Source organism: Osmerus mordax, chromosome 13 (genome assembly GCF_038355195.1).
Source record: "Osmerus mordax isolate fOsmMor3 chromosome 13, fOsmMor3.pri, whole genome shotgun sequence".
NCBI classification, from domain to species: domain Eukaryota; kingdom Metazoa; phylum Chordata; class Actinopteri; order Osmeriformes; family Osmeridae; genus Osmerus; species Osmerus mordax.
Genome location: NC_090062.1, coordinates 14,520,225 through 14,544,957, shown reverse-complemented (window position 1 = coordinate 14,544,957; position 24,733 = coordinate 14,520,225). Strand labels below are relative to the sequence as shown.

General features: G+C 51.4%; 1 protein-coding gene across 1 annotated transcript in view; it reads left to right on the top strand.

Annotated features, from left to right (window-relative positions):
- LOC136955738 (protein unc-13 homolog C) overlaps window positions 1-24,733 on the top strand; it is a 72,940-nt gene that overhangs the window by 34,128 nt on the left and 14,079 nt on the right. The window contains exons 15-23 of the mRNA XM_067249463.1: window positions 686-775; window positions 2,285-2,413; window positions 6,335-6,468; window positions 9,637-9,722; window positions 16,932-17,058; window positions 17,820-17,916; window positions 19,851-19,994; window positions 20,196-20,273; window positions 21,920-21,997. Coding sequence (XP_067105564.1) covers window positions 686-775; window positions 2,285-2,413; window positions 6,335-6,468; window positions 9,637-9,722; window positions 16,932-17,058; window positions 17,820-17,916; window positions 19,851-19,994; window positions 20,196-20,273; window positions 21,920-21,997 — 963 coding nt within the window. The remainder of the gene's footprint in view (window positions 1-685; window positions 776-2,284; window positions 2,414-6,334; window positions 6,469-9,636; window positions 9,723-16,931; window positions 17,059-17,819; window positions 17,917-19,850; window positions 19,995-20,195; window positions 20,274-21,919; window positions 21,998-24,733) is intronic.

The following is a 24,733-nucleotide window of genomic DNA, read 5'->3' as shown; positions in this document are numbered from 1 at the left end:
AATCCACTGCTACCTGCCAGCCGGTGTAGTTCTATCGCAGCCACACCTCAGTTTCTGCCTCTCCGGCTCCCCTGGCACAACTGTTAGAAAATCCTACTGAGATAAAAAAAAAAAACGGGACATAAAAATCGAGCGTGTATCCAGACGAAATCCCTGTTCTCTAACGCCGCAAAGGCAGTTTAGCACTCTTGACGCCGAGTTCAGATCAGAAGGCCATTGAAAGCTTTGAGCTGATGTCAGCTCCACCCCCCCTCCCCCGCCCACACTGCTAACACCCCCCCCCCCCCCCCGACCACGGCAGCGTTCAGCGGTCCCCCCCCCCCCCCCCCCCCCCCCTCCAGGGATGAGCAGGGGCAGGGCAGAGCGCTGCAGCATGGAAAAGATGAGGTACAATAATGCATGGGCCTCCGAGGTCTTCCCTCAGCCCTGTCAGCTGTTATGCGGTGTGGCGTCATGCCGCCGTGACCATCCTGATGACTTCATGGCCCTGGAATAGATGTTTCCATCACCAGAGACCTCCCTTGTCCACTAAACGGTTCTACATTTTGTCGTTCAGTTATGATTAGAAGGCTGTGTTCCTTAATCAAGTTTCATGTTTGGCTGACTGACGGCGACGTGTGGCATGCCGTGATTGGCTCCTGATAGCCGCTCTGACACCACTGCTCCTCTCTCCTCGTCTCTGTAGGATAATTTCCCTGCAGGAAACCCTGAGCGTCTCCAGGATCTCAAGTCTACTGTGGACCTCCTGACCAGCATCACCTTCTTCAGGATGAAGGTAGTGTGTGTGGGAGTGTGTGTGTGTGTGTGTGTGTGTGTGTGTGTGTGTGTGTGTGTGTGTGTGTGTGTGTGTTTGTGTGTGTGTGTGTGTGTGTGAGAGAGTGTGAGAGAGTCTCACACTCTCAGCTCCCATGTCGGCCATTTTCTCCCTTACTAAGTGTGGTGTTTGGTCCTGCATGACAGCCTTGCATGTTTAATCTATACCAGTACGACTCCCTTTCCATCTCGGAGCATGCCCACTATTGAAGCATTGGCATATCTGGGAATTTATAGTCTGCCAGTCAGATTTCCGTCAATGCTTTTCCTGGTCATAAAATGTCCTCACGTTCAATACTCAACATAAACTGAGATTGATCTTTTGAGCCCTTTACTGAGATAAAATCACTCCCATTAAAGTACCAACACCAGCTGTGCTTTAAAATGTGTCTTTCTCAACGCCCTTGGAAAAAATATAGACATTGATTAGGTTTATATGCATGCTAATGAAAATGATGCCTGCTGTTAGACATTGTTTTTTTGATTGGTACTGTATACTGCATCGCCTGCTACAATGTGCGGGCAGAGTAGATTGCTGTGAAAATGAGTGTAGGATGTGTATTGTGATTGTGTCTGCCTGTGCGTGTGTGTGTCTGCCTGTGTGTGTGTGTGTGTGTCTGCCTGTGTGTGTGTGTGTGTTCTCCAGTGGGCAGGCTATGTGCTTAGTTTTCTCCTGCGTTGTGAAAAAGCTCCGCTCCGTGTTGATGGGAGTGGATGTAGGAGATGGGAGCGCTGAGGCGCGGCTAAGATGGCAGCTGTGAGAGAAGGAATAAAAACTGTCACTTTGTGTTACCGACGCTCTCACTCTCGTCCAGCCCATGCATACATACATTACATGTAGTCATTTTTGGCATACAGACATTCTGTATATGAGGTGTGTGGAGCACAGGGCCACAGCACAGCTCTGTGGAAGCACTTCTGTCCCCACCGCCCAACACACGAGCTTGCACGGTCATGTCTTCTACACACACACACACACACACACACACACACACACACACACACACACACACACACACACACACACACACACACACACACACACACACATTGTCATGTCTTCTACACACACACACACACACACACACACATTGTCATGTCTTCTACACACACACACACACACACACACACACACATTGTCATGTCTTCTACACACACACACACATTGTCATGTCTTCTACACACACACACACACACAACACACACACACACACATTGTCATGTCTTCTACACACACACACACATTGTCATGTCTTCTACACACACACACACATTGTCATGTCTTCTACACACACACACACACACACACACACACAGTCATGTGTTCTACACACACACACACATTAAACACAGTTCCTTCGAGCAAGATTTTCAAGCGCAGGTAATGTTGATTTTTATGAAAACCCTGTGTTCATATCTGACGTTCCGAATGTAGTTGTTCACCGTGTGTGTGTGTGTTTCTGTGTTCCAGGTGCAGGAGCTGCAGAGCCCGCCCAGAGCTAGCATGGTGGTGAAGGACTGTGTACGAGCCTGTCTGGATTCCACTTACAAATACATATTTGACAACTGCCACGAGTTGTACAACCAGCTCCTGGACCAGGTACAACAGCCCTGGGCTCCCCTGCCCTTCCTCCATCACCCTGTCCAGTCACACCTGGCAGACTAATATGGTCACTTAGCCTAAAAAGTAAACACAGACATTTGGTTTTCACCGTAACCTAAACCTTCTCAGTGAGAAGGGGCCTCAACACCGCAGGATATAATTCTCCTCTTGGGCAGTAATGCGGTGCAATAAGTTCAGAAGTTGAATAATAAGCTTCCATTGTTTAAACAGCCTAAGGGGTTGTTACCAATTACCAGAACGGAGAGATGGATCCTCTCCCTAATTACATCTGTGTCTGCAGCCATGGCAGTACGACCGACCTCTTTATCAACAGCCAGTCACACACGACGGAGGGAATGACATGGCCTCCCCTGGAGCTAACCTGGCTCTGGCTAATCATTAGACAGAAATACCCTCCGTAATGGAGGTAGCCTCCGACATGGTGGCTTTATCACATTACCACCGCTGTCACTGCAAGCCGGCGGTGGCGAATGGCTGTGGTGACAGCCGCGTCGTTGATGGCGGTACAGTACAGTCGCTGGAAGAGTGGTCACAATCGGAGGCTGCTTACGTAACTCTGTCACAAAGCACTCAGCCTCGCGGAGGGAGAGGGGGGAGGGGAGGGGGGGGGGCAGATTAAACAGCGCCTCAGAGCCTGGCAGGAAGGCGAGGATTTAAAAAGAGAGCAGAAGAGAGGGAAAAAAAAGAAGGAAACCGAGTTAAGGGAAAAACTGGAAAGAGAGGGAGCGGAAGGGATGAGGATGAGGGCGTGGGCTGCTCCTCTGCATTCTTTGCCGGCCTTGTTGACTGGGAGGGACTGAAGGAGGCCACGTGCTGAACAGATACATGCTCCTTTCCCCCCCAACACACAGGGCCAAACATGCCTGCACTATATCACATATGTGGACGCATGCGTACACACACACACACTTACTCTTTTCAGCCAGTAGCCCTTGATACGAGATAACCGTCTTCTGATATGAACTCAATTGACTGTTGAAGTGTGCGTGTGGGACTGTGAAGGCATTGCGTTAGTACGCAAGTGTGCCCCCTCATGCCGGCTCGTTCATGCGACCACTTCTCAAACGCAGCCACTTGGGTGACGTGGGCACGGGCTCTTCAAACCAACCAGATCTGCTGCTCGGTGAAACCCCTAGTGGCAGAGGACAAGGAATTTAAATTGATCCAGTAAAAGTGTATTGCTTGTTTTTCCTTATGAGATACATGGAGGTTGGATGCCCATGGGGCCCGCTCCCCTCCGCTCTCATCTCTTCTTGTTTGAAGAGGATTCCGTTTGTTTTCCCAGACATTTTTCCACACCTATTTGCCCATAATGTGTAAACACGTAGCCCTCTGTTACGATTGGCTCGAATTAGAGAGCGTTTGTGTGGTGATGCCGCCGTCATTTTCAGTTGTCGAGCTCTAGGGAAACAAACACAATGTTCCAGTCTTCGGTATGGAGAGACTGGGTCGGCACAGAGAGGATTGGTGAAGCTGCTGTTGGTTTGCTGCTTAATTTCCCATAGAAAAGAGCTGAGTTGCGCAGTCGTTGTAGCTACGTGACCGTATGGCCACGAAGGCAACATGTTCTGTTCCTGGAGAGAAAATGATGAATAGCTGAACTAATGGTCATACTAGTTAGTCGCTCCCAAGAGACTGGCTTAGCAGCGGTACATATGCTGCTGATAGTTTCCCTGAGCGACACATGATGAACAGCTTGCCTAATGCTGAGTTAGATGGCTGAGCGGTTAGGGAATCGGGCTAGTAATCTGAAGGTCGGCGGTTCGATTCCCGGCAAAAAAATTACGTTGTTTCCTTGGGCAAGGCACTTCACCCTACTTGCCTCGGGGGGAATGTCCCTGTACTTACTGTAAGTCGCTCTGGATAAGAGCGTCTGATAAATGACTAATATTAATGCTAGTTACACCCGCATAGTCAATAATGAGAATAGTTAGCTTTATGCTACTGCGAGTTTCTCCATCCTGCCAGGGACAGTACGGCCGAAACTGTTTGACAGCTCTGTGTCCAGAATACAGGTAGGAGTCCTTGGGTTATTTGTTGACTGAAGAAGACACTGGGCTAGTTAATCATCTTTTACAACGTGTACATCTGTAAGGAGAATATAGATGAGCAGGGGGAGGGGCGCTGTAGTCTAGTCCTTGTGTCCTTTCTAATGGCAAAGACACGACCTTCAGTGCCCTTCTCAGACACACACACACACGCTTATAGAGGGTAATATTTCACGTTGCAGATCCACCACCTGCAGTGGCATTTTGGCATTTGTTTCATTATTCATATCTGCAATTAAGCTGCCCTCTTCAACCCTGGCCTCAGCTCTAGTCCCTGCCTCAGCCCCTGCCTCAACCCCTGCCTGAGGCCTAGCCTCAGCCCCTGCCTCAGCCCCAGACCACATCGTCCTCTCAGACCTGCAGGTAGACTCTGGGACTGTACCACACTGCGGCAGCAACACAGTGATAAGATGTCTTCCGCCGTCCAAATACAATCTCATGCTGTTGATGTTGTCAAGCCGGATCCACTCAGTCACGCTAATGCCGAACCTAAAAATGTAGCTCTGGTTTGTGCCTTCTGCCTCGCATCATCACTTCATTTGCATGGCACCCAGTCGTCCTAACTCGGGGTATTGTGTGCAAATCCAGCTCGTGAACATTTTTGTTGTTTTCCCACTCAGACAACATTATTAGAGTGTTAAGTCAGTATTGAGGATAAATTGCCTCATGTTGTATTTCAACTCCCCCCCTCTCCGTCCTCTCCAAGCTTGACTGAAGTCATTACGCTGAAGGTTGTTAAATAATTCATCTCGTATTATTCAAGACCCGATAGGGACATGCTTCATTTTTTACGCAATTTTCTATTAATCAAACCCACATTTCATTTCAACCAGAAATGCACACACGCTATCTAGAGACTTTCTGTACAGAAGATTCTCAGATGGGACGGTGTCTAGTGTGTGTGTGTGTGTGTGTGTGTGTTTACACCGGGGGTGTGCTTGTGTTTGAAAGTAAACAGTATGTATGTGTGTGTGTGTGTGTGTGTGAGGTAGAAAGTGTGTGTGTGTGTGTGACCTGCCTCTCCCGCTCTCTCTCATTAGTCCTCTCTGGGGTACCTGCCTGTGCCCGTGCCAGCAGGGTGGAAGGCAGGGATGTTTACAGGACTGTAGCTCCAGACCAGAGGAGCCTGCTCCCACTCAGAATGGGCTTGGGTGGGGAGGGGAACAGATGGCGGAGAGAATAATGAAAGATTCGCAATCCCCCCTTCCAGTCTGGGACGAGGAAGTGAGTTCCCAGTGTCAGCACCAGGGGACCACGTGGCTGGAGAAACGTCCAGAGTGTCTGACTTTTCCTGTGCAGCCAGGGGGGGGGGGGGGGGGGGGTGTGGAAGGGACTGGAAGAGTGGATGGAAGTTTCTAGATGGGAGGGGAGTGGGGTTCATCTGGGTTCTCCTAGCTAGGTTTAACTCTGTTTAAGATGTCTATGTTCTGAATAAAAGATGTGATGCAGCCTTGCCATGCAAAGTCTCTCCCTTTAACGTCTACCTTGGGTCTTTTGCCTGTCTCTATTATTCAGTTTCACCACACACTGTGGGACATAAACCTTAATCTTGGTTTCTCCCTCTCTCTCATCCCCATCTGTTTCCATCCCTCTCCATCCCTCTCTGTCCTTTTCTACCAACCCCTCCCTGTCTCTCTCTCTCTCTCCCCCTCTCTCCTTCTCTCTCTCTCTCTCTCTCTCTCTATCCCTCCTGCTCCCTCTCTCTCTCTCTGTCTCTGTCGCCCTCTCTCTCTCTATCCCTGTCTCTCTATCCCTCTCTCTCTCTATCCCTTTCTCCATCTCTCTCTATCCCTCCCTCCCTCCCTCTCTCTCTCTCTCTCTCTCTCTCTCTCTCTCTCCCTCTCTCTAGGCTCGCCAGCAGGTCATCCCTCGTGAGGAGCAGGGTCCGTCCATAAAGAACCTGGACTTCTGGCCTAAACTCATAACTCTCATGGTGTCCGTCATCGATGAGGACCGGACAGCGTACACTCCTGTCATAAACCAGTACGTACCCCGAACCACCACGGCACAGCATCAAACCTGCCCACCAGCGGGTGGTTAGAGTCAGCAGGAAGAGAGACAGGCATCAGGCTGGGAAGACACGCAGGCCCGGCAGTAAGACAGGCCCGGGAGTGAGACAGGCCCGGCAGTGAGACAGGCCCGGGAGTGAGACAGGCCCGGCAGTGAGACAGGCCCGGGAGTGAGACAGGCCCAGGAGTGAGACAGGCCCAGGAGTGAGACAGGCTAGGGAGTGAGACAGGCTAGGATGTGAGACATGCTCGAGAGTGAGACATGCATTGGAGTGAGACATACTCGAGAGTGAGAGACCTGGGAGTGAGACAGGTCCGAGAGTGATACCGGTCCGGGAGTGAGACAGACCCGGGATTGAGACACATCCGAGAGTGAGGCAGGCCCGGGAGTGAGACATGTTAGGGAGTGAGACAGGTTAGGGAGTGAGACAGGCTAGGGAGTGAGACAGACTAGGGAGTGGGACATACTATGGAGTGAGACAGACCCGGGAGTGAGACACGTCCGGGAGTGAGACAGGCTCGGGAGTGAGACTGTTTGCAGGAGATAGGTGAGGAGTGTGTGTGCGCGGTGGAGAGGAGTTTGTGTGTGTAGTTTAGGATGGATGCATGAAGACGTGTGAACAGAAGGAGGGATGAGAAGCTAAATGATTGAAGGAAGGAGGGTGTGGAGAATAGAAGAGGTGTTTTTGTCCTGTAGAGAATAGCTTTGGCTCAGAGTAGAATGGAAGAAGAAACGACAGAAAGAGGGAGACAGAAAGACAGAGAGAGAGAGAGAGGCTATCAAATGTTATCAGTACCCAAATACATCACATGACCCAGACAAAATGGAGGAGAGTGCTCTCAGGGGAGAGGAAAGGAGGAATCTTTCTCTCTCTCTTCTCCTCTTCCTTCTTGCCACGCCTACTTTTTTTCTCTTCTCTCTCCCTCGCCCTCTCGTTCCCCCTCTCTCCCCTGCCTCCTTGCTCTAACTGATTTATGATGCTTATTAAGGAGCTGTTTATGCCTTGAGCCCTCCCTTCCCCACCATCTACCGATAGATCTGCAATATTCATGTTCTGGTCTCTCACATTCCAACGGTCACGTCCAGAGTGATGGCAGCTCACCACTTGAATAACGTTTGGATGGAGAGCACAGAAGAGACCATCCCACGCAGACGAGCGATGGCATGTGTAGCCGCAGGGAGTCTGTGGACGCTCACGCTGGTGTTTGTGGCGCCTCCATGCCGTGAACACAGAGTCCCTGTGTTCTCTTAGCTGTGCTCTCACAGTCCCTGTGCTCTCCTAGCTGGGCTCTCACAGGCCCTGTGCTCTCCTAGCTGGGCTCTCACAGTCCCTGTGCTCTCCTAGCTGGGCTCTCACAGTCCCTGTGCTCTCCTAGCTGTGCTCTCACAGGCCCTGTGCTCTCCTAGCTGGGCTCTCACAGTCCCTGTGCTCTCCTAGCTGTGCTCTCACAGGCCCTGTGCTCTCCTAGCTGTGCTCTCACAGGCTCTGAGCTCTCCTAGCTGTGCTCTCACAGTCCCTGAGCTCTCCTAGCTGTGCTCTCACAGGCCCTGTGCTCTCCTAGCTGTGCTCTCACAGTCCCTGAGCTCTCCAATCTGTGCTCTCACAGTCCCTGTGCTCTCCTAGCTGTGCTCTCACAGGCCCTGTGCTCTCCTAGCTGGGCTCTCACAGGCCCTGTGCTCTCCTAGCTGTGCTCTCACAGTCCCTGTCCTCTCCTAGCTGTGCTCTCACAGTCCCTGTCCTCTCCTAGCTGTGCTCTCACAGGCCCTGTCCTCTCCTAGCTGTGCTCTCACAGTCCCTGTCCTCTCCTAGCTGTGCTCTCACAGGCCCTGTGCTCTCCTAGCTGTGCTCTCACAGTCCCTGTGCTCTCCTAGCTGTGCTCTCACAGTCCCTGTGCTCTCCTAGCTGTGCTCTCACAGGCCCTGTGCTCTCCTAGCTGTGCTCTCACAGGCCCTGTCCTCTCCTAGCTGTGCTCTCACAGGCCCTGTGCTCTCCTAGCTGTGCTCTCACAGTCCCTGTGCTCTCCTAGCTGTGCTCTCACAGTCCCTGTGCTCTCCTAGCTGGGCTCTCACAGGCCCTGTGCTCTCCTAGCTGGGCTCCAGTTGCCCCTCCTCCAAATATGCGTTTTTCTCGTTTAGCCCTCGCAGGTGTCAGATCCACTTATCACGCCCCGTACAGGAGCCTTCCTTACCCGGAATTCCCAATGTGGAAGGAAGGAGAGAGGTATGAATAGTGGAGGGTAAAGGGAAAGACAAGAGGGAGAGAGAAAGAAAGAGAGTGCGAGAAAGAGAGAGAGCAGAGAGAGAGAGAGAGAGAGCTTCTTTTGCTGGAAGGTGTTTGTTCTGCTCATAGCCCCGGGGAGAAGAAGAAGGCTCCTCTTAGTCTTGTTCTGTCTGTCTTCCCTGTAGACAGAACAAGGGCGTGCCTGGGGTGGAGGGAGGGTGGAAAGAAGTCAAGGATGTGTGTTTGTGCGCGTGCGTGTGTGTGCGCGTGTGTGTGTGTGCGCGTGCGTACGTGTGTGCCACAGGAAGCTTCATGTTGGAGGGATGATTCCTTCTGTAGGTTTGCTCCACAAACATGTTTCTGCTACGACCCGGTGATCCTTGAAGTGAAAGTAAACCTTTGAAAATGACCTTATTTGAGCGCAGGGCCGATCATCTATAAATGTCCTCCCATCACTGTCTGAAGGCATGGATAATTACCTCATTGACTTCTCCCATTCAAGGTTTGACTGAAAATCCATTGGAATAACAGAATAACAATTCACTTGCCAAATGAGTGCCTGCCTTCTTTCTCTATCTCTCTTTCTGCTACATCTTTTTCTGTTATATCTCTTTCTCTGCATATATTTCTCCCACTCTCTCCCTCCCACCCATCTCTCTTTCTGCAGACAGATCTTTCTCTGCCTCTCGCCCCTCTCTATCTCTACAGAAAAATCTTTCTCTCCCTCTTCTCTAGATGAAAAATGTTCTAAAATGGGATTATTCCATGATTGGATTAGTAGATTGGCAGCTCCATCCCATCACACATCTGTTTAACTCCCCCTGCCGAGGAGCATGCAGTCTGGGCCCATCAGGACGGCCACTCATCCATGTTATTATGTGGAAATGAGTTTGATTGGAATCCCATTTCAATTCTTCCAGGTTTCCTCAGGAGCTGAACATGGGCAAGATCAGCGCAGAGATCACGTGGAGCCAGTTTGCCCTGGACATGAAGTATGCTATGGAAGGTCAGTAATGGTATCGATCCAGAGCCCACCAGGGATGTGGTCTGTCTGTCTGTGTGTGTGTGTGTGTGTGTGTGTGAGTGTGTGTGTGTGTGTGGTTTGTGTGTGTAATAGAGAGAGAGAATGAAAGAGGCAGACTGAGTGTGGAGTGGAGAGACTGAAAGAGATGTTGTCCGTCAAGGCGGGCGGTCGGGGGGTCGGTGGGGGGGGGGGGGGGGGGGGACTGTGTTTTCAATGTGTTTGCAAATTTGTCTTCTTTAATTGGTTTAGAGTTGCTGTGGTCCGTCAGCCTGCCTATTGAGACTACTGTAACATGTTGTCTCTGCATTGATCCGCTTAGACTCAACACAACCTGCTGTTGTTGTTGTTGATCGAGATAGCCCATTGATTAACGCCAGAATCAACTTGGAGTGAGACACACTGATTTACTGTCTGTGTGTGTGTGTGTGTACGCATGTGCACTGTTCTGTATTTATTCACTTGCTGACATGCACAGCCTACTTGTGCATTTGAACATTTGTAATTTGAGTCATTCTAAATTGGTTCAAATTGGGGTCAGAAAATTGCTATGTGCATCTGTCTATTTAAAACCTCCCACCCGACACAACTATCATGCATCCCCACCATTCAACCTGCCTCCTAGTTCCCTGGCTCACACCCATCTCTTAAAGCATGGGTTTTACAAGCCCCTTTGCCGTGAATGAAGAGAGTTTGTCTATGAATCAGCCAGTTAAAAGCAGTTGTCTTCACTGATGCAGTTACAACCTGCTAGGAGGCACTCCACAGAGGCAGCTGGGGGTCTGGAGGGTTGCTGGTTCAGATCCTGTGGCAGGAGGGAACGGAGGGTCTGGAGGGTTGCTGGTTCAGATCCTGTGGCAGGAGGGAATGGAGGGTCTGGAGGGTTGCTGGTTCAGATCCTGTGGCAGGAGGGAACGGAGGGTCTGGAGGGTTGCTGGTTCAGATCCTGTGGCAGGAGGGAACGGAGGGTCTGGAGGGTTGCTGGTTCAGATCCTGTGGCAGGAGGGAACGGAGGGTCTGGAGGGTTGCTGGTTCAGATCCTGTGGCAGGAGGGAACGGAGGGTCTGGAGGGTTGCTGGTTCAGATCCTGTGGCAGGAGGGAACGGAGGGTCTGGAGGGTTGCTGGTTCAGATCCTGTGGCAGGAGGGAACGGAGGGTCTGGAGGGTTGCTGGTTCAGATCCTGTGGCAGGAGGGAACGGAGGGTCTGGAGGGTTGCTGGTTCAGATCCTGTGGCAGGAGGGAATGGAGGGTCTGGAGGGTTGCTGGTTCAGATCCTGTGGCAGGAGGGAATGGAGGGTCTGGAGGGTTGCTGGTTCAGATCCTGTGGCAGGAGGGAACGGAGGGTCTGGAGGGTTGCTGGTTCAGATCCTGTGGCAGGAGGGAACGGCGGGTCCCCGAGGGGGGGGTTGTGGAGACCGAGGTGAGGGGGGGCTGTGCTTCGGGGTGAACCCTTCCGGTAAAAAAAAAAAAAAAGGGGCTTCTTGGAGATTTATCCTGATCTCCGTGGCGAGCGCTTGTCACTCCCGCTAAGCCGGCTGAGTTGCTATGGAAACCAGGTGCCGAGACAGCGATAAGACATGCATCTCACATCCTCCTCGCAGATCCCCCACACCCGTCTCCGCTGTGGGGTGGCCTTTGGAATTTGTTGATAACACGTGTTGGATTGTGCGATGTGGTTTGGGAGGGAAAGGAGGGACAGGGGAACCAAACCAAAAATACAAAATATGCAGGAAAAGCCACACAGCACACAGGCTCTGTCACTGCTGTGTGTGTTTAGGCTGTGAAGAGACCCCTACTCTCCGCTGATGCCACAGGACAGCTTTATCTCTGTGTCAAACCCAGCTAAGGGAAGGATTCATGTTCGTGTGTGTGGATCTGAGTCACAGATACCCAAGCTTCTCTATTTTTATAATTGTGTTTACATATGCGGGGCTTAGCGTGTTGTTGTGTGTGGATGAGTCATGTGACCACCTGGGGTGGTTTTGGCTGCTGTCCTAGTGTGTTTAAATGGTGTGTGTACGTGTGTGTGTGCGCGTGTGTGTTTACGTGTGTGTACGCGTGTGTCTGTGTACGTGTGTACGTGTGTGTACGCGTGTAAGTGTGTGTACGTGTGTACGTGTGTGTACGCGTGTAAGTGTGTGTGTGTGTGTGTACGTGTCTGCCTGTGGCTCCACGGTGTCCGTAAGCTGCACGGGGGACAGGGATGAGCAATGCCCCCCTGTCACTAGTCCACGCCTCCTCACCTCCCGAAGCCTCGCCACCTCATCAGTGACATCATCAGAGTGTGACCACAGAGCCTCTGGCCCACACCATACAGCAGCAGGACTGCAGTGGCTCTCAGGAACAGTCTGTACCGCATGGATGTTGCTCATTCCTTGTGTTCCTGGGGAATGTTCTTAGATGGGTCCGATAGAGACAAGCTGGGAGGCTCTTAGGCAAGGTTAAGGAGTGGGGAAATATTTGTACGGAAATCTAAATGTCACGCATAGAAAGGAACGAGATATGATGAAGTAAATATACTTTGACAAGTGTTAAAAATGGTGTGAATTCATGCATTTGAAAGTAGTCCTGCATTTGTCTGGATTGCAGAGATCAACATTCAGTTGATTTGTATTCGATGACAACATCCAGACAATGTATTTATCATTACCAGATTTGCATCGTCTTCAGTGGCAAATGGCACAATCCAATATACTTTGATATGTATGAAAATATCTTTATATCTACGAGACAAATGATCTGTAATGATATTAGTGTACTAACTCAATAGACCTCCATGTTGTATGTGTGTGTCTAGGTATGTGTCTGACGTGACGTCAGCAGGCAGCAGATGCCAGCCTGCTGGCTGGCAGGGACAGAACCCAGCGGTGGCCCTGGGTGTGACAGCAGGTACAGGACAGCTGCCTCTGTCCCTGGTCTGAGACTTACCTGGTGCTGCTAAAGCAGGATGCAGAACTGACACAGCTATCACTGACGGCCCGACCTAGCCTCAGCACCAGTCGGAGCCGCCGCAGTGTGACTGTGTGTGTGTGTGTGTGTGTCAGGCTGGCAGCTCGGAGCGTGTGTAAGGTTTGAGTGAATGGGAACAGTGAGGTGGAAAGGAGTGTGGTCCCTGACCCTGTTCAGGCCGCTGCCTCTCTTTCACCTCCAAGCGGACGGAAGTAACTCGGAGTGACCTGTTTACGTAAGAGGACACAGGAGGAGGGAGGGGAGCGACGCGCTCGGAGACGCCCTCAGAGCCTAATTGAGGCGCCACATCTTGCTGTAGTGTGTGTGTGTGCGTGTGCGTGTGTGTTCAGCTTAATGATGTCTTTGATGCATCTTCGAGATGCTGCTCTGCGGCCTTCGGGGCCAGGACTGGAAAAGAAATGGATGCTGCTAATTTTAGAGGCTCAGTGAGTGTCTGTGTGTGTGTGTGTGTGTGTGTGTGTGTGTGTGTGTGTGTGTGTGTGTGTGAAAAGGAACAAGAGAGAGAGATATTTAGGAAATGGAAAGTCTGTTTTAATGTGCACGTGTGTAGTGTGTTAATTAGTGTTTAAATATGCATGTGTTTTCCAAGTGGGTATGTTTCAGTTTGAAGGAGAGAAAGTGTGAAAGAGTGTGCAAACGACAGAGAGAGAGAAAGAGAGGCAGACATCAAATTAGGGAGAGAGAGAGAAAGAGAGGCAGACATTAAATTAGGGAGAGAGAGAGAAAGAGAGGTAGACATTAAATTAGGGGGAGAGAGAGAAAGAGAGGCAGACATTAAATTAGGGAGAGAGAGAGAAAGAGAGGCAGACATTAAATTAGGGAGAGAGAGAGAAAGAGAGGCAGACATTAAATTAGGGAGAGAGAGAGAAAGAGAGGCAGACATTAGGGAGAAGGAGAGAAAGAGAGGAATAAAAGCCCTCATGTGACTGAATGAGTCAAGGGTTTCACTGTAATGCTGTGTGGGTCCGACTAGTAAACACAGTAGACCAATGATTAGACCTTGCAGTTTAATACCAGCCGCCCCAGTCCAAGCAGCAATGAACATGGCATGCTGAGCGCGTCATTAGAGACTGCGCCCCCACATCCCATAAAAACATCTTCAGCCTATCGGTATGCTGTCCTGTATGGATTGGTTTAATTGAATCTCAATGTGTGCAGCTCAGCAATCAGCGATGGTTTCACAGGCACAGGAGTGACACTCTTTACGAACTCCTGGAATGGATTAGGTCTGGGTGCCGTCTTGCAGTCTGGTTTTTATAAGGTAGTCTGTCTTTCAGCTATTACTCTCAGTTCACTACTCCTGTGCCTCGTCAAAGAAGAGTTAAGTTTGTGTCTGGACAGTGTCGAAAGGAATTACATTTGCATATAGTTGCTCTATGGTCCAGTAGCTACGTTATGTCCAGTCTGTTACATTATTGTGCGCTCTGTACTGTAGTATAGTACTGTAAATAAATATAGGATTACAAATGTTGATTGCTTTTTCAGCTTGTATGAGAAAAAAGTGACTGCGGTGGGCTTTTTTTATGTTAGAGCAATAGCCCCTCCAAATGTCTGTGCACGTCCCCGGTGAGGAGGCTCTGTGGTGGAGCTGCGTGAGGAGGCTTTGTTGTCGAGCTGCATGAGCAGGCTCTGTGGTGGAGCTGCGTGAGGAGGCTCTGTGTTGGACCTGCATGAGCAGGCTCTGTGGTGGAGCTGCGTCAGGAGGCTGTATGTAAAACTGCGACAGGTGTCTTTGTGAAAGAATGACAGTTCCACCCTGCCTTCTCTCTGGCGGCGCTCACTCACTCCCCCTCATGGAAAGATAGAGGAAGAAACCGGTGTGAGAAACACAGTGGAAAATTCCATCAGCTCAAAATCCACTACTTTTAAATCAATGAGGCAGAGGGACCCAATGAGTGCCTCTCTCCCTCTGGGTCCAACATGATGACATCCTCACCAGGGCCCCTTAGTCTGCGCTTCCCTCAGGGAAGCAGGCACACTGTTTACCACCTACAGGGAACACACACACACACTCGCATTCACGCTCATGTGCTCGCCTCGCACACACACGACCGCATTCACACACACACACTGTAGCCTAAATACCTCAGACGAGCATAGCACAGCACAAGGACGTCTCAAGTGACTAGTTTTGCCAGAACAACATCTAGGTTCATCATGGGAAATCCCACAGTTGATGAGCAATCTCATTTTTCAGTATCATCTCATAATGATCTCATTTTACAGTAACATTAGTGTCCCTGATGAAACAGGTGTTAAAACACTTGCTGCTCCATGGAGAATGGAGTCTGTGAATCCGTGCCTCTACTGGATGTTTTCAGTCAGAATTGTGAACACGCCGGTGTTCGAAGCAAAGAGGATGTTCCGGGGCTGGATGAAGCTGTTGGAACAGGTGGAGGGTCTGTCTCTGGGAGCCCCCCCTGCAGAGTGAGCCTGGCTTCCTCCTCAGGATCCAAGCCAGGCTCACCCTGCACACCACCCCCACCCCCTCCCCACACCACCACCCTCCTCCTCTCCCTGCCAGCTCCTACCCTCTGCCTCTCCATCTCCTAAGATGGCTGGGTATTAAAGCAGCGACAGAGAATGATAGCGCAGGATTCCCCCGGCTCGCGGAAACAATGTCGTCCCGAAACAATGGCTTCCTGACAGCCGTTGAATCAGTCCTCGACTAGGATGTGTCTCTGTTCTCTGTAGGACCCCCGCAGGGCCGGTCCTATTGATTCAAGACATGAAAGGAGATAAGTGTGTGTGTGTGCATTTGTGTGCAGGAACTGTGCTCCTTGCTCTCTGTTTATGGTGCATAGACCTAGCTGGCCGCACATCAAATAAAACACCTGCTGACCCCACGCTTTTTTATCTCCCCGCTGACCTGCAGCTGTGTCCACTAAGTGTGTGTGTGTGTGTTTTGGGTGTTGTGTGTGTGAAGGCCTTATGTGTTTGCTTTTTATTTCCTGTGTGGGCGGACGGGGCTTAGGGCAGTCCCTTGTCAGGTTGGCCAGCTGTGTGTGTGATTGTGTGTGTTTGTGATCGTGTGCGTGTGTTCTTGTGAGTGTATTCTGCCTGCAGTGCCCACAGAGTTATTGAAGTGGCACCGTCACAGCAGATCACCCTCTGCCCTGATACGAGAGCTGTAAGACGACTAGAGGTATTCTGTACTGTGATATAGAGGGCCGCAGCACACACACACACACACACAAGAACAGCCAAAGATAGCAAAGGTGTTTGAGAGATCGCCAAGACTAGAGGAAAAAGAGAGGGAGGGAGAGGGAGAGAGAGAGAGAGAGAGAGTCTTATTTTAAATTGGCTCTCTTTCATCCCAGCTTAGTTTGACTGGAAGGAAATGTGTTCCTTTGACAACTGTAACACAACTACCGGATATCAGCTCTTTCTTTCACTAATCTACTGGAAGTTGCATATAGAATTACAGGGTATTGTGCATTTGAAAATATGACTTCCAGCATAGGTAAACACATGATGTAAAGGGTTGTTTCAGGGCTAGGAAGGGAGACAGCAGGGAAGGTATTCAGGTATTTAACAAACAATAACCTTCCAGGTACTTATCTGCAGGACATGCAGACCTGCAGGGATGGATTTAAACCTGGCTTTTATGTTCGAGTGTGTGTACAGAATATGTTTCTACTGTGTGTGTGTGTGTGTGTAGTGCAAACACAATTGTGTCGCAGCGCTCTGCTCCTCTTACATCTTCAGTGACATTCCATTTTTCCTCCTCCTCTGTGCTCTTCCACAGATGGGTTTGTGTTATCGCTCCTTTATTCCACACCGCTCCTGCCTTCTCTCCCTCCCTGCCGTATCTCGGTTCCTCTGTTGCATCTCACCATTTGTATCTGTTCTCTACCAAGCTGCTCTCCTATTGGTGGATACAGTGATCCAGAAAGGCACGATTCACTTCTGTGATGGGGAAAAAAGAAGAAAAAAAAGATGCATTTTCTTTTTTTTCTCATATCCCTTTTGGGGTTGTCTATGTTTGGTGTTACCATATTGCATTCATGCGTGAAGACAACTGTAAATGAAACTTGTCCAAGCAGGCCCACAAGTCAGTCGTGCCCTTCTCTCTACCACCTACGGGTGAGAGAGCGAACGAGAGAGACGAGGTGTTGTTTCTCGGCTGCATAACTTCCCAGGTTTCCGTGGCGTCCAGGGCAGCCTCGCTGCTCGTGGGACGCAGGCTCTGGTGACAAGCCCCCCTCCGCTCTCTCTTTCAGAGCACGAAAAGCACCGTCTATGCAAGAGCACCGAGTACATGAACCTCCACTTCAAAGTCAAATGGTTCCACAACGAGTATGTCCGTGATCTGCCTGCGTTTAAGGAGACGCCACCTGAATATTCTTTGTAAGTTCATGCCTACACACACACACACACACACACACACTGTATGTATCTCATATAACAACAATGCAATAAACTGTGTGATGGAAACAGAAAATGTCCTATAAAACCTATAACAGATCTTGTATATTTGCTATTAAACATTTGTGTTAGTACCTTGTAGTCTGTAATAGAAACACGTGTATTCCAGTGAGAGCACAATGCCCTCTGCCATCCAGTCTGTCAGAGTTATGCCTTTCCTCCCCACTCAAACGCTGTCAGTCAAACTCTACCTCCAGCACAATTGATTTTCCCACAGGCAGAAAGCCACTCCAGAAACACACACACACACACACACATGCAGCAACACAGACACACTCGCACAATACACACCCACACACATGCATGCACACAGACACACACGCACAACACACACACACACACGCATCGTCTCCGCCCGCCTTATTTATTAGTGTTCCCTCCCGTGGCAGATGCCCTTAACCGAGGAGCACACACACTCTGAGGACACGCACAAACACACACACTCAGTCGCTACATAAAAGCAGAGGATGAGCAAAGTTGAGCTGGAGAGAACAGCATTATTATTCTACTAACAGCACTGCCTCGTCTGTGTCCATGTCCTCTGTCACCGTCAGATCACTGCTAACACAGCCCTGACTCCTGCCAGCATCACAGATCCCACCGTCTCTGATCCCGTAATCTGCTGCGATCCACAACATTGCGCGGGTCCGCCATGTTATCTAAGGGATGTTGTTGTTCTGCAGGTGGTTTGATCCCTTCGTCATTCAGTGGTTGGACGAGAATGAAGACGTTGCCATGGAGTTTCTCCACGGAGCGCTGGGGAGGGACAAGAAGGACGGCGTAAGTGTTGTCATCCTCCACTTGTCACTCTCTCTCCTCCTTCCCCCCCCTCTCTCCCTCCTCCCATGTCTTCATCATCCTCCTCTGCCCTCTCTCTCTCTCTCCCTCCTCCCATGTCTTCCTCCTCCTCGGCCCTCTCACTCTCTCCCTCCTCGTCTCCTCCTCCTCTGCCCTCTCTCCTTCTCCCTCCTCGTCTCCTCCTCCTCTGCCCTCTCTCCTTCTCCCTCCTCGTCTCCTCCTCCTCTGCCCTCTCTCCTTCTCCCTCCTCGTCTCCTCCTCCTCTGCCCTCTCTCCTTCTCCCTCCTCGTTTCCTCCTCCTCTGCCCTCTCTCCTTCTCCCTCCTCGTCTCCTCCTCCTCTGCCCTCTCTCCTTCTCCCTCCTCGTCTCCTCCTCCTCTGCACTCTCGCATCCTCTCCCTCCTCTCCCTCTCTGCTCTCTACCTCGCGTCCTTCCTGTTCTCCCACGCTGACTTCCCTCCTCCACGTTCCCTCCTTGAATCTCTCCCTCTCTCTCTGTCTCTCTTTCTCTCTTCTCTACCTTTTGTTCCTTCCCTGTCTCCCACACTTCCTCTTGTTCTCCTCCCCACTCCCTCCCTCCCTGTTAAGCCAGGTGCAGGCAGGGCAGCTATTACCTCTGGAAAGCAGGTTTTGCAGGCTGCACAGAACCCGCTGTCCTCCCCTCAAACTAAAGAAGGGGAAACAGGCGGTAGACCTGAGCTCTGATTGCTTTTCCACCCACTGTAAGCCAGGTGCCTAATTCTCCCCAGTAGGTGGGCGATCATGCAGAAGGTGTTGTGTTTGCGGGGGTTCATGGGAAAGGGAGCAGCCTCCGCCTCAGTGTGGCGGCTGCCACGTCACGGGGAGCCGTGAGGGCAGGAGAGGGGTGCTGGGCTGGGCAGGAGAGGGGTGCTGGGCTGGGCAGGAGAGGGGTGCTGGGCTGGGCAGGAGAGGGGTGCTGGGCTGGGCAGGAGAGGGGTGCTGGGCTGGGCAGGAGAGGGGTGCTGGGCTGGGCAGGAGAGGGGTGCTGGGCTGGGCAGGATAGGGGTGCTGGGCTGGGCAGGAGAGGGGTGCTGGGCTGGGCAGGAGAGGGGTGCTGGGCTGGGCAGGAGAGGGGTGCTGGGCTGGGCAGGAGAGGGGTGCTGGGCTGGGCAGGAGAGGGGTGCTGGGCTGGGCAGGAGAGGGGTGCTGGGCTGGGCAGGAGAGGGGTGCTGGGCTGGGCAGGAGAGGGGTGCTGGGCTGGGCAGGAGAGGGGTGCTGGGCTGGGCAGGAGAGGGGTGCTGGGCTGGGCAGGAGAGGGGTGCTGGGCTGGGCAGGAGAGGGGTGCTGGGCTGGGCAGGAGAGGGGTGCTGGGCTGGGCAGGAGAGGGGTGCTGGGCTGGGCAGGAGAGGGGTGCTGGGCTGGGCAGGAGAGGGGTGCTGGGCTGGGCAGGAGAGGGGTGCTGGGCTGGGCAGGCGGCCCCAAGTCACGTCCGGTAGTTTGACCCCCCCCCCCCATGAGATGCTAATAGGCGTTAGCACGTCTAAGTAGAAGAAATAAGCGTCTCCCTCTTAACTCTCTGCCCTTTATTATATTTTTTTAGACTTCTCTCCTTCCTCCACACTCTCTCTCCCTTTGAATCTTCGTTCCTTTCTCTCTCGCGCGCACTCGCTCTCTCTCGCACTCTCGCTCTTGCTCTCTCTCTTTCTCTCTCTCTCTCTACCTCTACCTCTCTCTACCTCTCTCTCTCTACCTCCCCCCCTCTGTCTCTCTCTCAATCGTACTCGCCTAAAGCTTGCCTCTCTCTCTCAATCTTACTTACTAATTTATTTTACTCTGCCCTTGTCTCTCTCTCTCTCTCTCTCTCTCTCTCACATTCGCTTCCTCCTCCTCTGTGCTCTGTGTGTGTCCCGGCCTCCTCTCTCTCACGTCCCTGTGTGTGTGTGTGTGTCTGTGCAGTTCCAGGTAACGTCTGAGCACGCCCTATTCTCCTGCTCCGTGGTGGACGTGTTCACGCAGCTCAACCAGAGCTTTGAGATCATCAAGAAGCTGGAATGCCCCAATCCCCAGGCCCTGGCTCACTTCATGTGCCGCTTCGCTAAGGTCAGAGCCCCACCCTGACCCCCCCCCCTCTCTCTCTCTCTCTCTGGCCCACACGCAGTCAAGAGGAAGAAAAGTTCCCAGAATGTAATAGAAGAATGACGCATCATTTTCCGATGATGTTAAGGAGATGGGAGCTTGTGCTTTATCAGAGTTAGCATAACACTGTCATCCTTCAACTGTGTTTTTCCTTTCGCCCCACAGACTATCAACAAAGTCCTCTTGCAATATGCCGCAATCATAACCAAGGACTTTGGCTTGTATCTTGACAAGGAGAAATTGGTGAGTGTCTGAATTACCGCTTTGTGACAGCTTAGATCGCCCTGCCTCTCAAACAGTACACCAATACATACAATATGTGGCAAGTCACTCTGTCTTGTTTCTATGGTAACCGTGCCTCCACAGGATTGTGTGTGTGTGTGGGGGGGGGGGGGGTTGAATGCAGCTGTTGTAAGAAGTGGAAATTCAAGTTTTGTTTCCCATCCTGAGGGCTGTGACGATTCTTAGTCTGGTCATATCCTGCCCAGTCCTGAACTCCAGTCAGTCACAATGGCTCCATCAAAGAGTGGCCAATCATTAAACTCTTCCCCCGAGAAGTCAGCAGAATTCTCCTCTCTCGACCACTGTTCCCTTTGTCTGAGGAGAGGGATGACAGACCCCAGTGTGTTCAGCAGTCTTAATTATCCACACTGCTCTTTTGAGGTGGAGATGAAAGCCTGTGTGTCCCGTTGAGACGGATGTTTCCGGACAGTACTGACAGGGCTATTAGGATGGACACTGGCTATTTGTCCCTCAGACCACTTAAACAGGGTGTCCTGTCCTCACAAGGCTCTGCTGGAGTGACACGTCCAGATAAACTCAGGCCGACGGAGATTGAAGCGGTCATTAGAGAGACAGCGATCAGGACGCTCTTTTAACCCTCACTCGGAGGGAGAGATCGCCCATGGCCGCATCTGATATCTCTCAGTGTGGAATACCTAATGTAATATCTCCCTAGAAAACACACAAACCCCTCATAAATCAATGAGTGGAGCGGATGTTACGCAAGGCTCCAGAGACTGTCTTTATACATGTGCAAAGCAGCCGCGCCTTTTCTCCAAGATGCTTGTTAAAAACAAACGGAGGATTAGTAAAAAAAAAAAAAAAAACGATTTCTTTTTTTTTATTACTCCAAACACATCTTTTCAAACTGTCGGATTTGGAGCCACAGAGCATATAATCCACACCGTTGTGTTGCCTGTTTACGGCCATTTTCGACAGCGTATGAATAATTATCCGCGTGTTGAATGAAAACAGGAGCGGGAGAGTTCTGTTTACCTTGGGAGCGAACGCAAGCTGCGACAGCCTGATAATGCCGGTGAATTACGTTCGCGAAAGGCGCAAAACACTCGGTTTAGGGGCGGGCGAGGCTGTGGAGTGGCGCCCCACAGCCCACCACTAGTGTGAAGTGTCACTGAGCACCTGTGTACCTGGGGGCTGGCTGTGGGGCTGGCTGTGGGGCTGACTGTGGGGCTGACTGTGGGGCTGGCTGTGGGGCTGACTGTGGGGCTGGCTGTGGGGCTGACTGTGGGGCTGGCTGTGGGGCTGACTGTGGGGCTGACTGTGGGGCTGGCTGTGGGGCTGGCTGTGGGGCTGACTGTGGGGCTGACTGTGGGGCTGGCTGTGGGGCTGGCTGTGGGGCTGACTGTGGGGATGACTGTGGGGCTGACTGTGGGGATGGCTGACTGGGGCTGACTGTGGGGCTGGCTGTGGGGCTGGCTGTGGGGCTGACTGTGGGGATGACTGTGGGGCTGACTGTGGGGATGACTGTGGGGCTGACTGTGGGGCTGACTGTGGGGATGACTGTGGGGCTGACTGTGGGGCTGACTGGGGCTGACTGTGGGGATGACTGTGGGGCTGACTGTGCTCCCTGTGCTCTCCCCTCGCAGCCCTGCATCCTCATCAACAACATCCAGCAGCTCCGGGTGCAGCTGGAGAAGATGTTTGAGTCCATGGGTGGAAAGCAGGTCTGTAGCCACGCTACCTGTCACTAGGATCTTATCTGTTCCCTGTTCCGTGTCCCCTGACCCTAACCCTGACCCTAACCCTAACCCTGACCCTAACCCTGACCCTAACCCTAACCCTGACCCTAACCCTAACCCTAACCCTGACCCTGACCTTAACCCCACTAAGTGTTGTAAGGCATGCCTGATACTAAGTCCCCTTACCCCTCTAAAACTCTCCTTTCCTCCTCTGTCCCCCTACAAATACTCCCATAACTTCCCCCACATCTACTACTTGTATTAATTCTGTTTGACTTAAACTGTCTTACTCCTGCACTACCACTAGACTGCTCTGTGTGTTCTAATTGCTGGAGTGTTCAATGTGTGTGTTGAGATTGCGGGATGTCTAGATGTCCCTCTCCCTAACCATGTCTGTGTGTGTGTGTGTGTCTAACCCCGGGCGTCTGGACAGAAGTAGTAACGGACCCTAAGTGGCCCCTCACACGCATGTGTCTCTCCGGGTTTCTAACGCTTGACCTGCCCTGCGTGTTTTGTCTCTCCTGTGGTTGTGTGTGTTCTGTTCTCCCCCTCCGCCCCCCCCCCCTCTCTCCCTCTCTCTCCAGGAGGAGGGCGTTGTGTCCTTCTGTAAGGTGTGTGTGTTCAGGACTCTTAACTCACACATCCCTGCCACCCTTATCTACTGAATGACACTGAAAAGCACGCCCCCCCGACCCTCCCCCTTCCGCCACCCACCTCCGCTTTTCACCCCCCTCCCCCCCCCAGCAGCATGTGCCACAGAAAATACAGGAGCCGACCCTACCCATCTCCCCCTCTGGCCGGGCCCGGGAGGGCCCCTCGCTGTCAGACAGCACACCATCCCTGCGCCCTGGGGATAGTGGTCCAGCCCGCCCGATCCCATGGTTTTTATTTTTAGCTTGCTTTCTTCCTGCCACTTTCTTGTATCCATGGCTAACTTAGCAGTCAGTTTTGGCCAACCAGGAGTCAGCGCGCGCTGTGACGGAGCTTTTGATCATCTCTCTGTCCTCCCCGGGCTGCATCTACAACACGACTCAGACCGGATTCAGACGGGGTTTGATGGCTTTCTCAAATGAGTACAAATCTCCCAAGCTGTGCCCCCCCCACACACACGCCCCTCACAGCTGGCACACAGGAGAAGCCTGAACCTCACTGGGCCGTAATTGTCCTGGCTGGGACTGTGTGGTGCTCTGATGTCCTCACACACAACACTTTCTAGCTCCACGGCAGAGAACCACATCAATTACACCGAATTGACTGTATTGGTGGCAGCATGGAATAGTCTTTCCTAGCATCCTGGGAGCTTTAAAAAACTGCCTGCAGGCAGTATCTAGATTTTAGCCACTAATCTGTTTTATATCAACGTTAGAACAGAAATGAAACTGATAATTGAGCAGTTTTTCCATTTAGACAGTACCCGGCAGTACATGTCTCCCAATAAGCAATTAACAGTCGTGGAGCTGATGTAATTACAGAGAGCTGTTATCGTAGAATGAACAACAACTGTTTCTATCACAGCTCAGACAGTTACGGAATGGCAGTTAAGAAAGCTCAAGCACAGTGTCACTTGGGTGTTGACTTGTCTAATTTGGTCTTCCGATGCTTGAGGACTAGCTACAGCTGTCGAGGATGGCATAGAGGTAGAGGTAGAGCAGGAGAGCAGAGACGAAGAAAGAGAGAGCTGTTCCTTCTGTCGGGGGTTGCCTTACACTTCCTCTTCATATGTGGACTGATAGAGGTCTTATTGGGGCTTCTGGAGGTTGTGAGGGTCTATAAGCCTCTGTTGAAGACCCAGAGAACATGCTAGCAGATTGGCGCCTAAATTCTTTGGAGGTCAAACGCTTCACCGGCAGAAATCATTTAGGGCCACGTTTACGGTCAAGATTATTCCAGCCTCAATCTGAAATTGACATTTGGCAAAAAGCATTTTCTCCCCACGCAAGCCCCAGAACTGTCTGTGGGCTTTGAGCCAAGTCTGTCTGACAGGCGTGTAATGCTCTCAGGCATAGTGACTGCAGCATCAGGTGGTATACTATATATATTCAACGTGGGCTTCTCTCTTCAGATATGACAGGTGTCTCCAGGTTGACAGTGAGTGACATTTCGTCTTAAAGTTCAGTTCAAAGAACTGCGTTTGTTCCGGAAAAGAAGGATTAGCATAGAACAGAATATTCATGTAGGTGCTCTGTGGGCTGCAGTATAGAATCCAACTTGTTTCAGGCACAGAGCTGATAAGGAAAAGGGTATGTTTTATCTTTTTGATTCACAGCAAGTAAAAAGTGCTCACGTATTTCATCGAACGTTGTCATGCAATCACGATTGCATCTTTATGTTTAGAGCGCCATTTCCCCCGCGACCTAGGACGTTTGTGTACACTGGCAATCCCGGAAACAAATGCATCACTAACACATTCGTCTCCTCTGCATATTGTGGGGAAGCAGCTTGGCCGTGCTATAACAGCGCCTGTAATCGTTTTGTATCCACATCGCTTTCCCAGCTGAGCCGGCCACCATTAGAATGTATGTGCGATAGGAGTGTCTGGCGGCCGTGCCTTATCTGGTCTAATGGGACGATCTGTCATGCATGTGGAGCGCTGCTCCAACTCTCACATCCATCTCAGACGCACGGCTCGGACGCCGCCCGCCCCCATCCCCGGCATCGGCACATATATCCCATCACATGTGTATGCACACACACCCATATAATCACACACACACATGTACG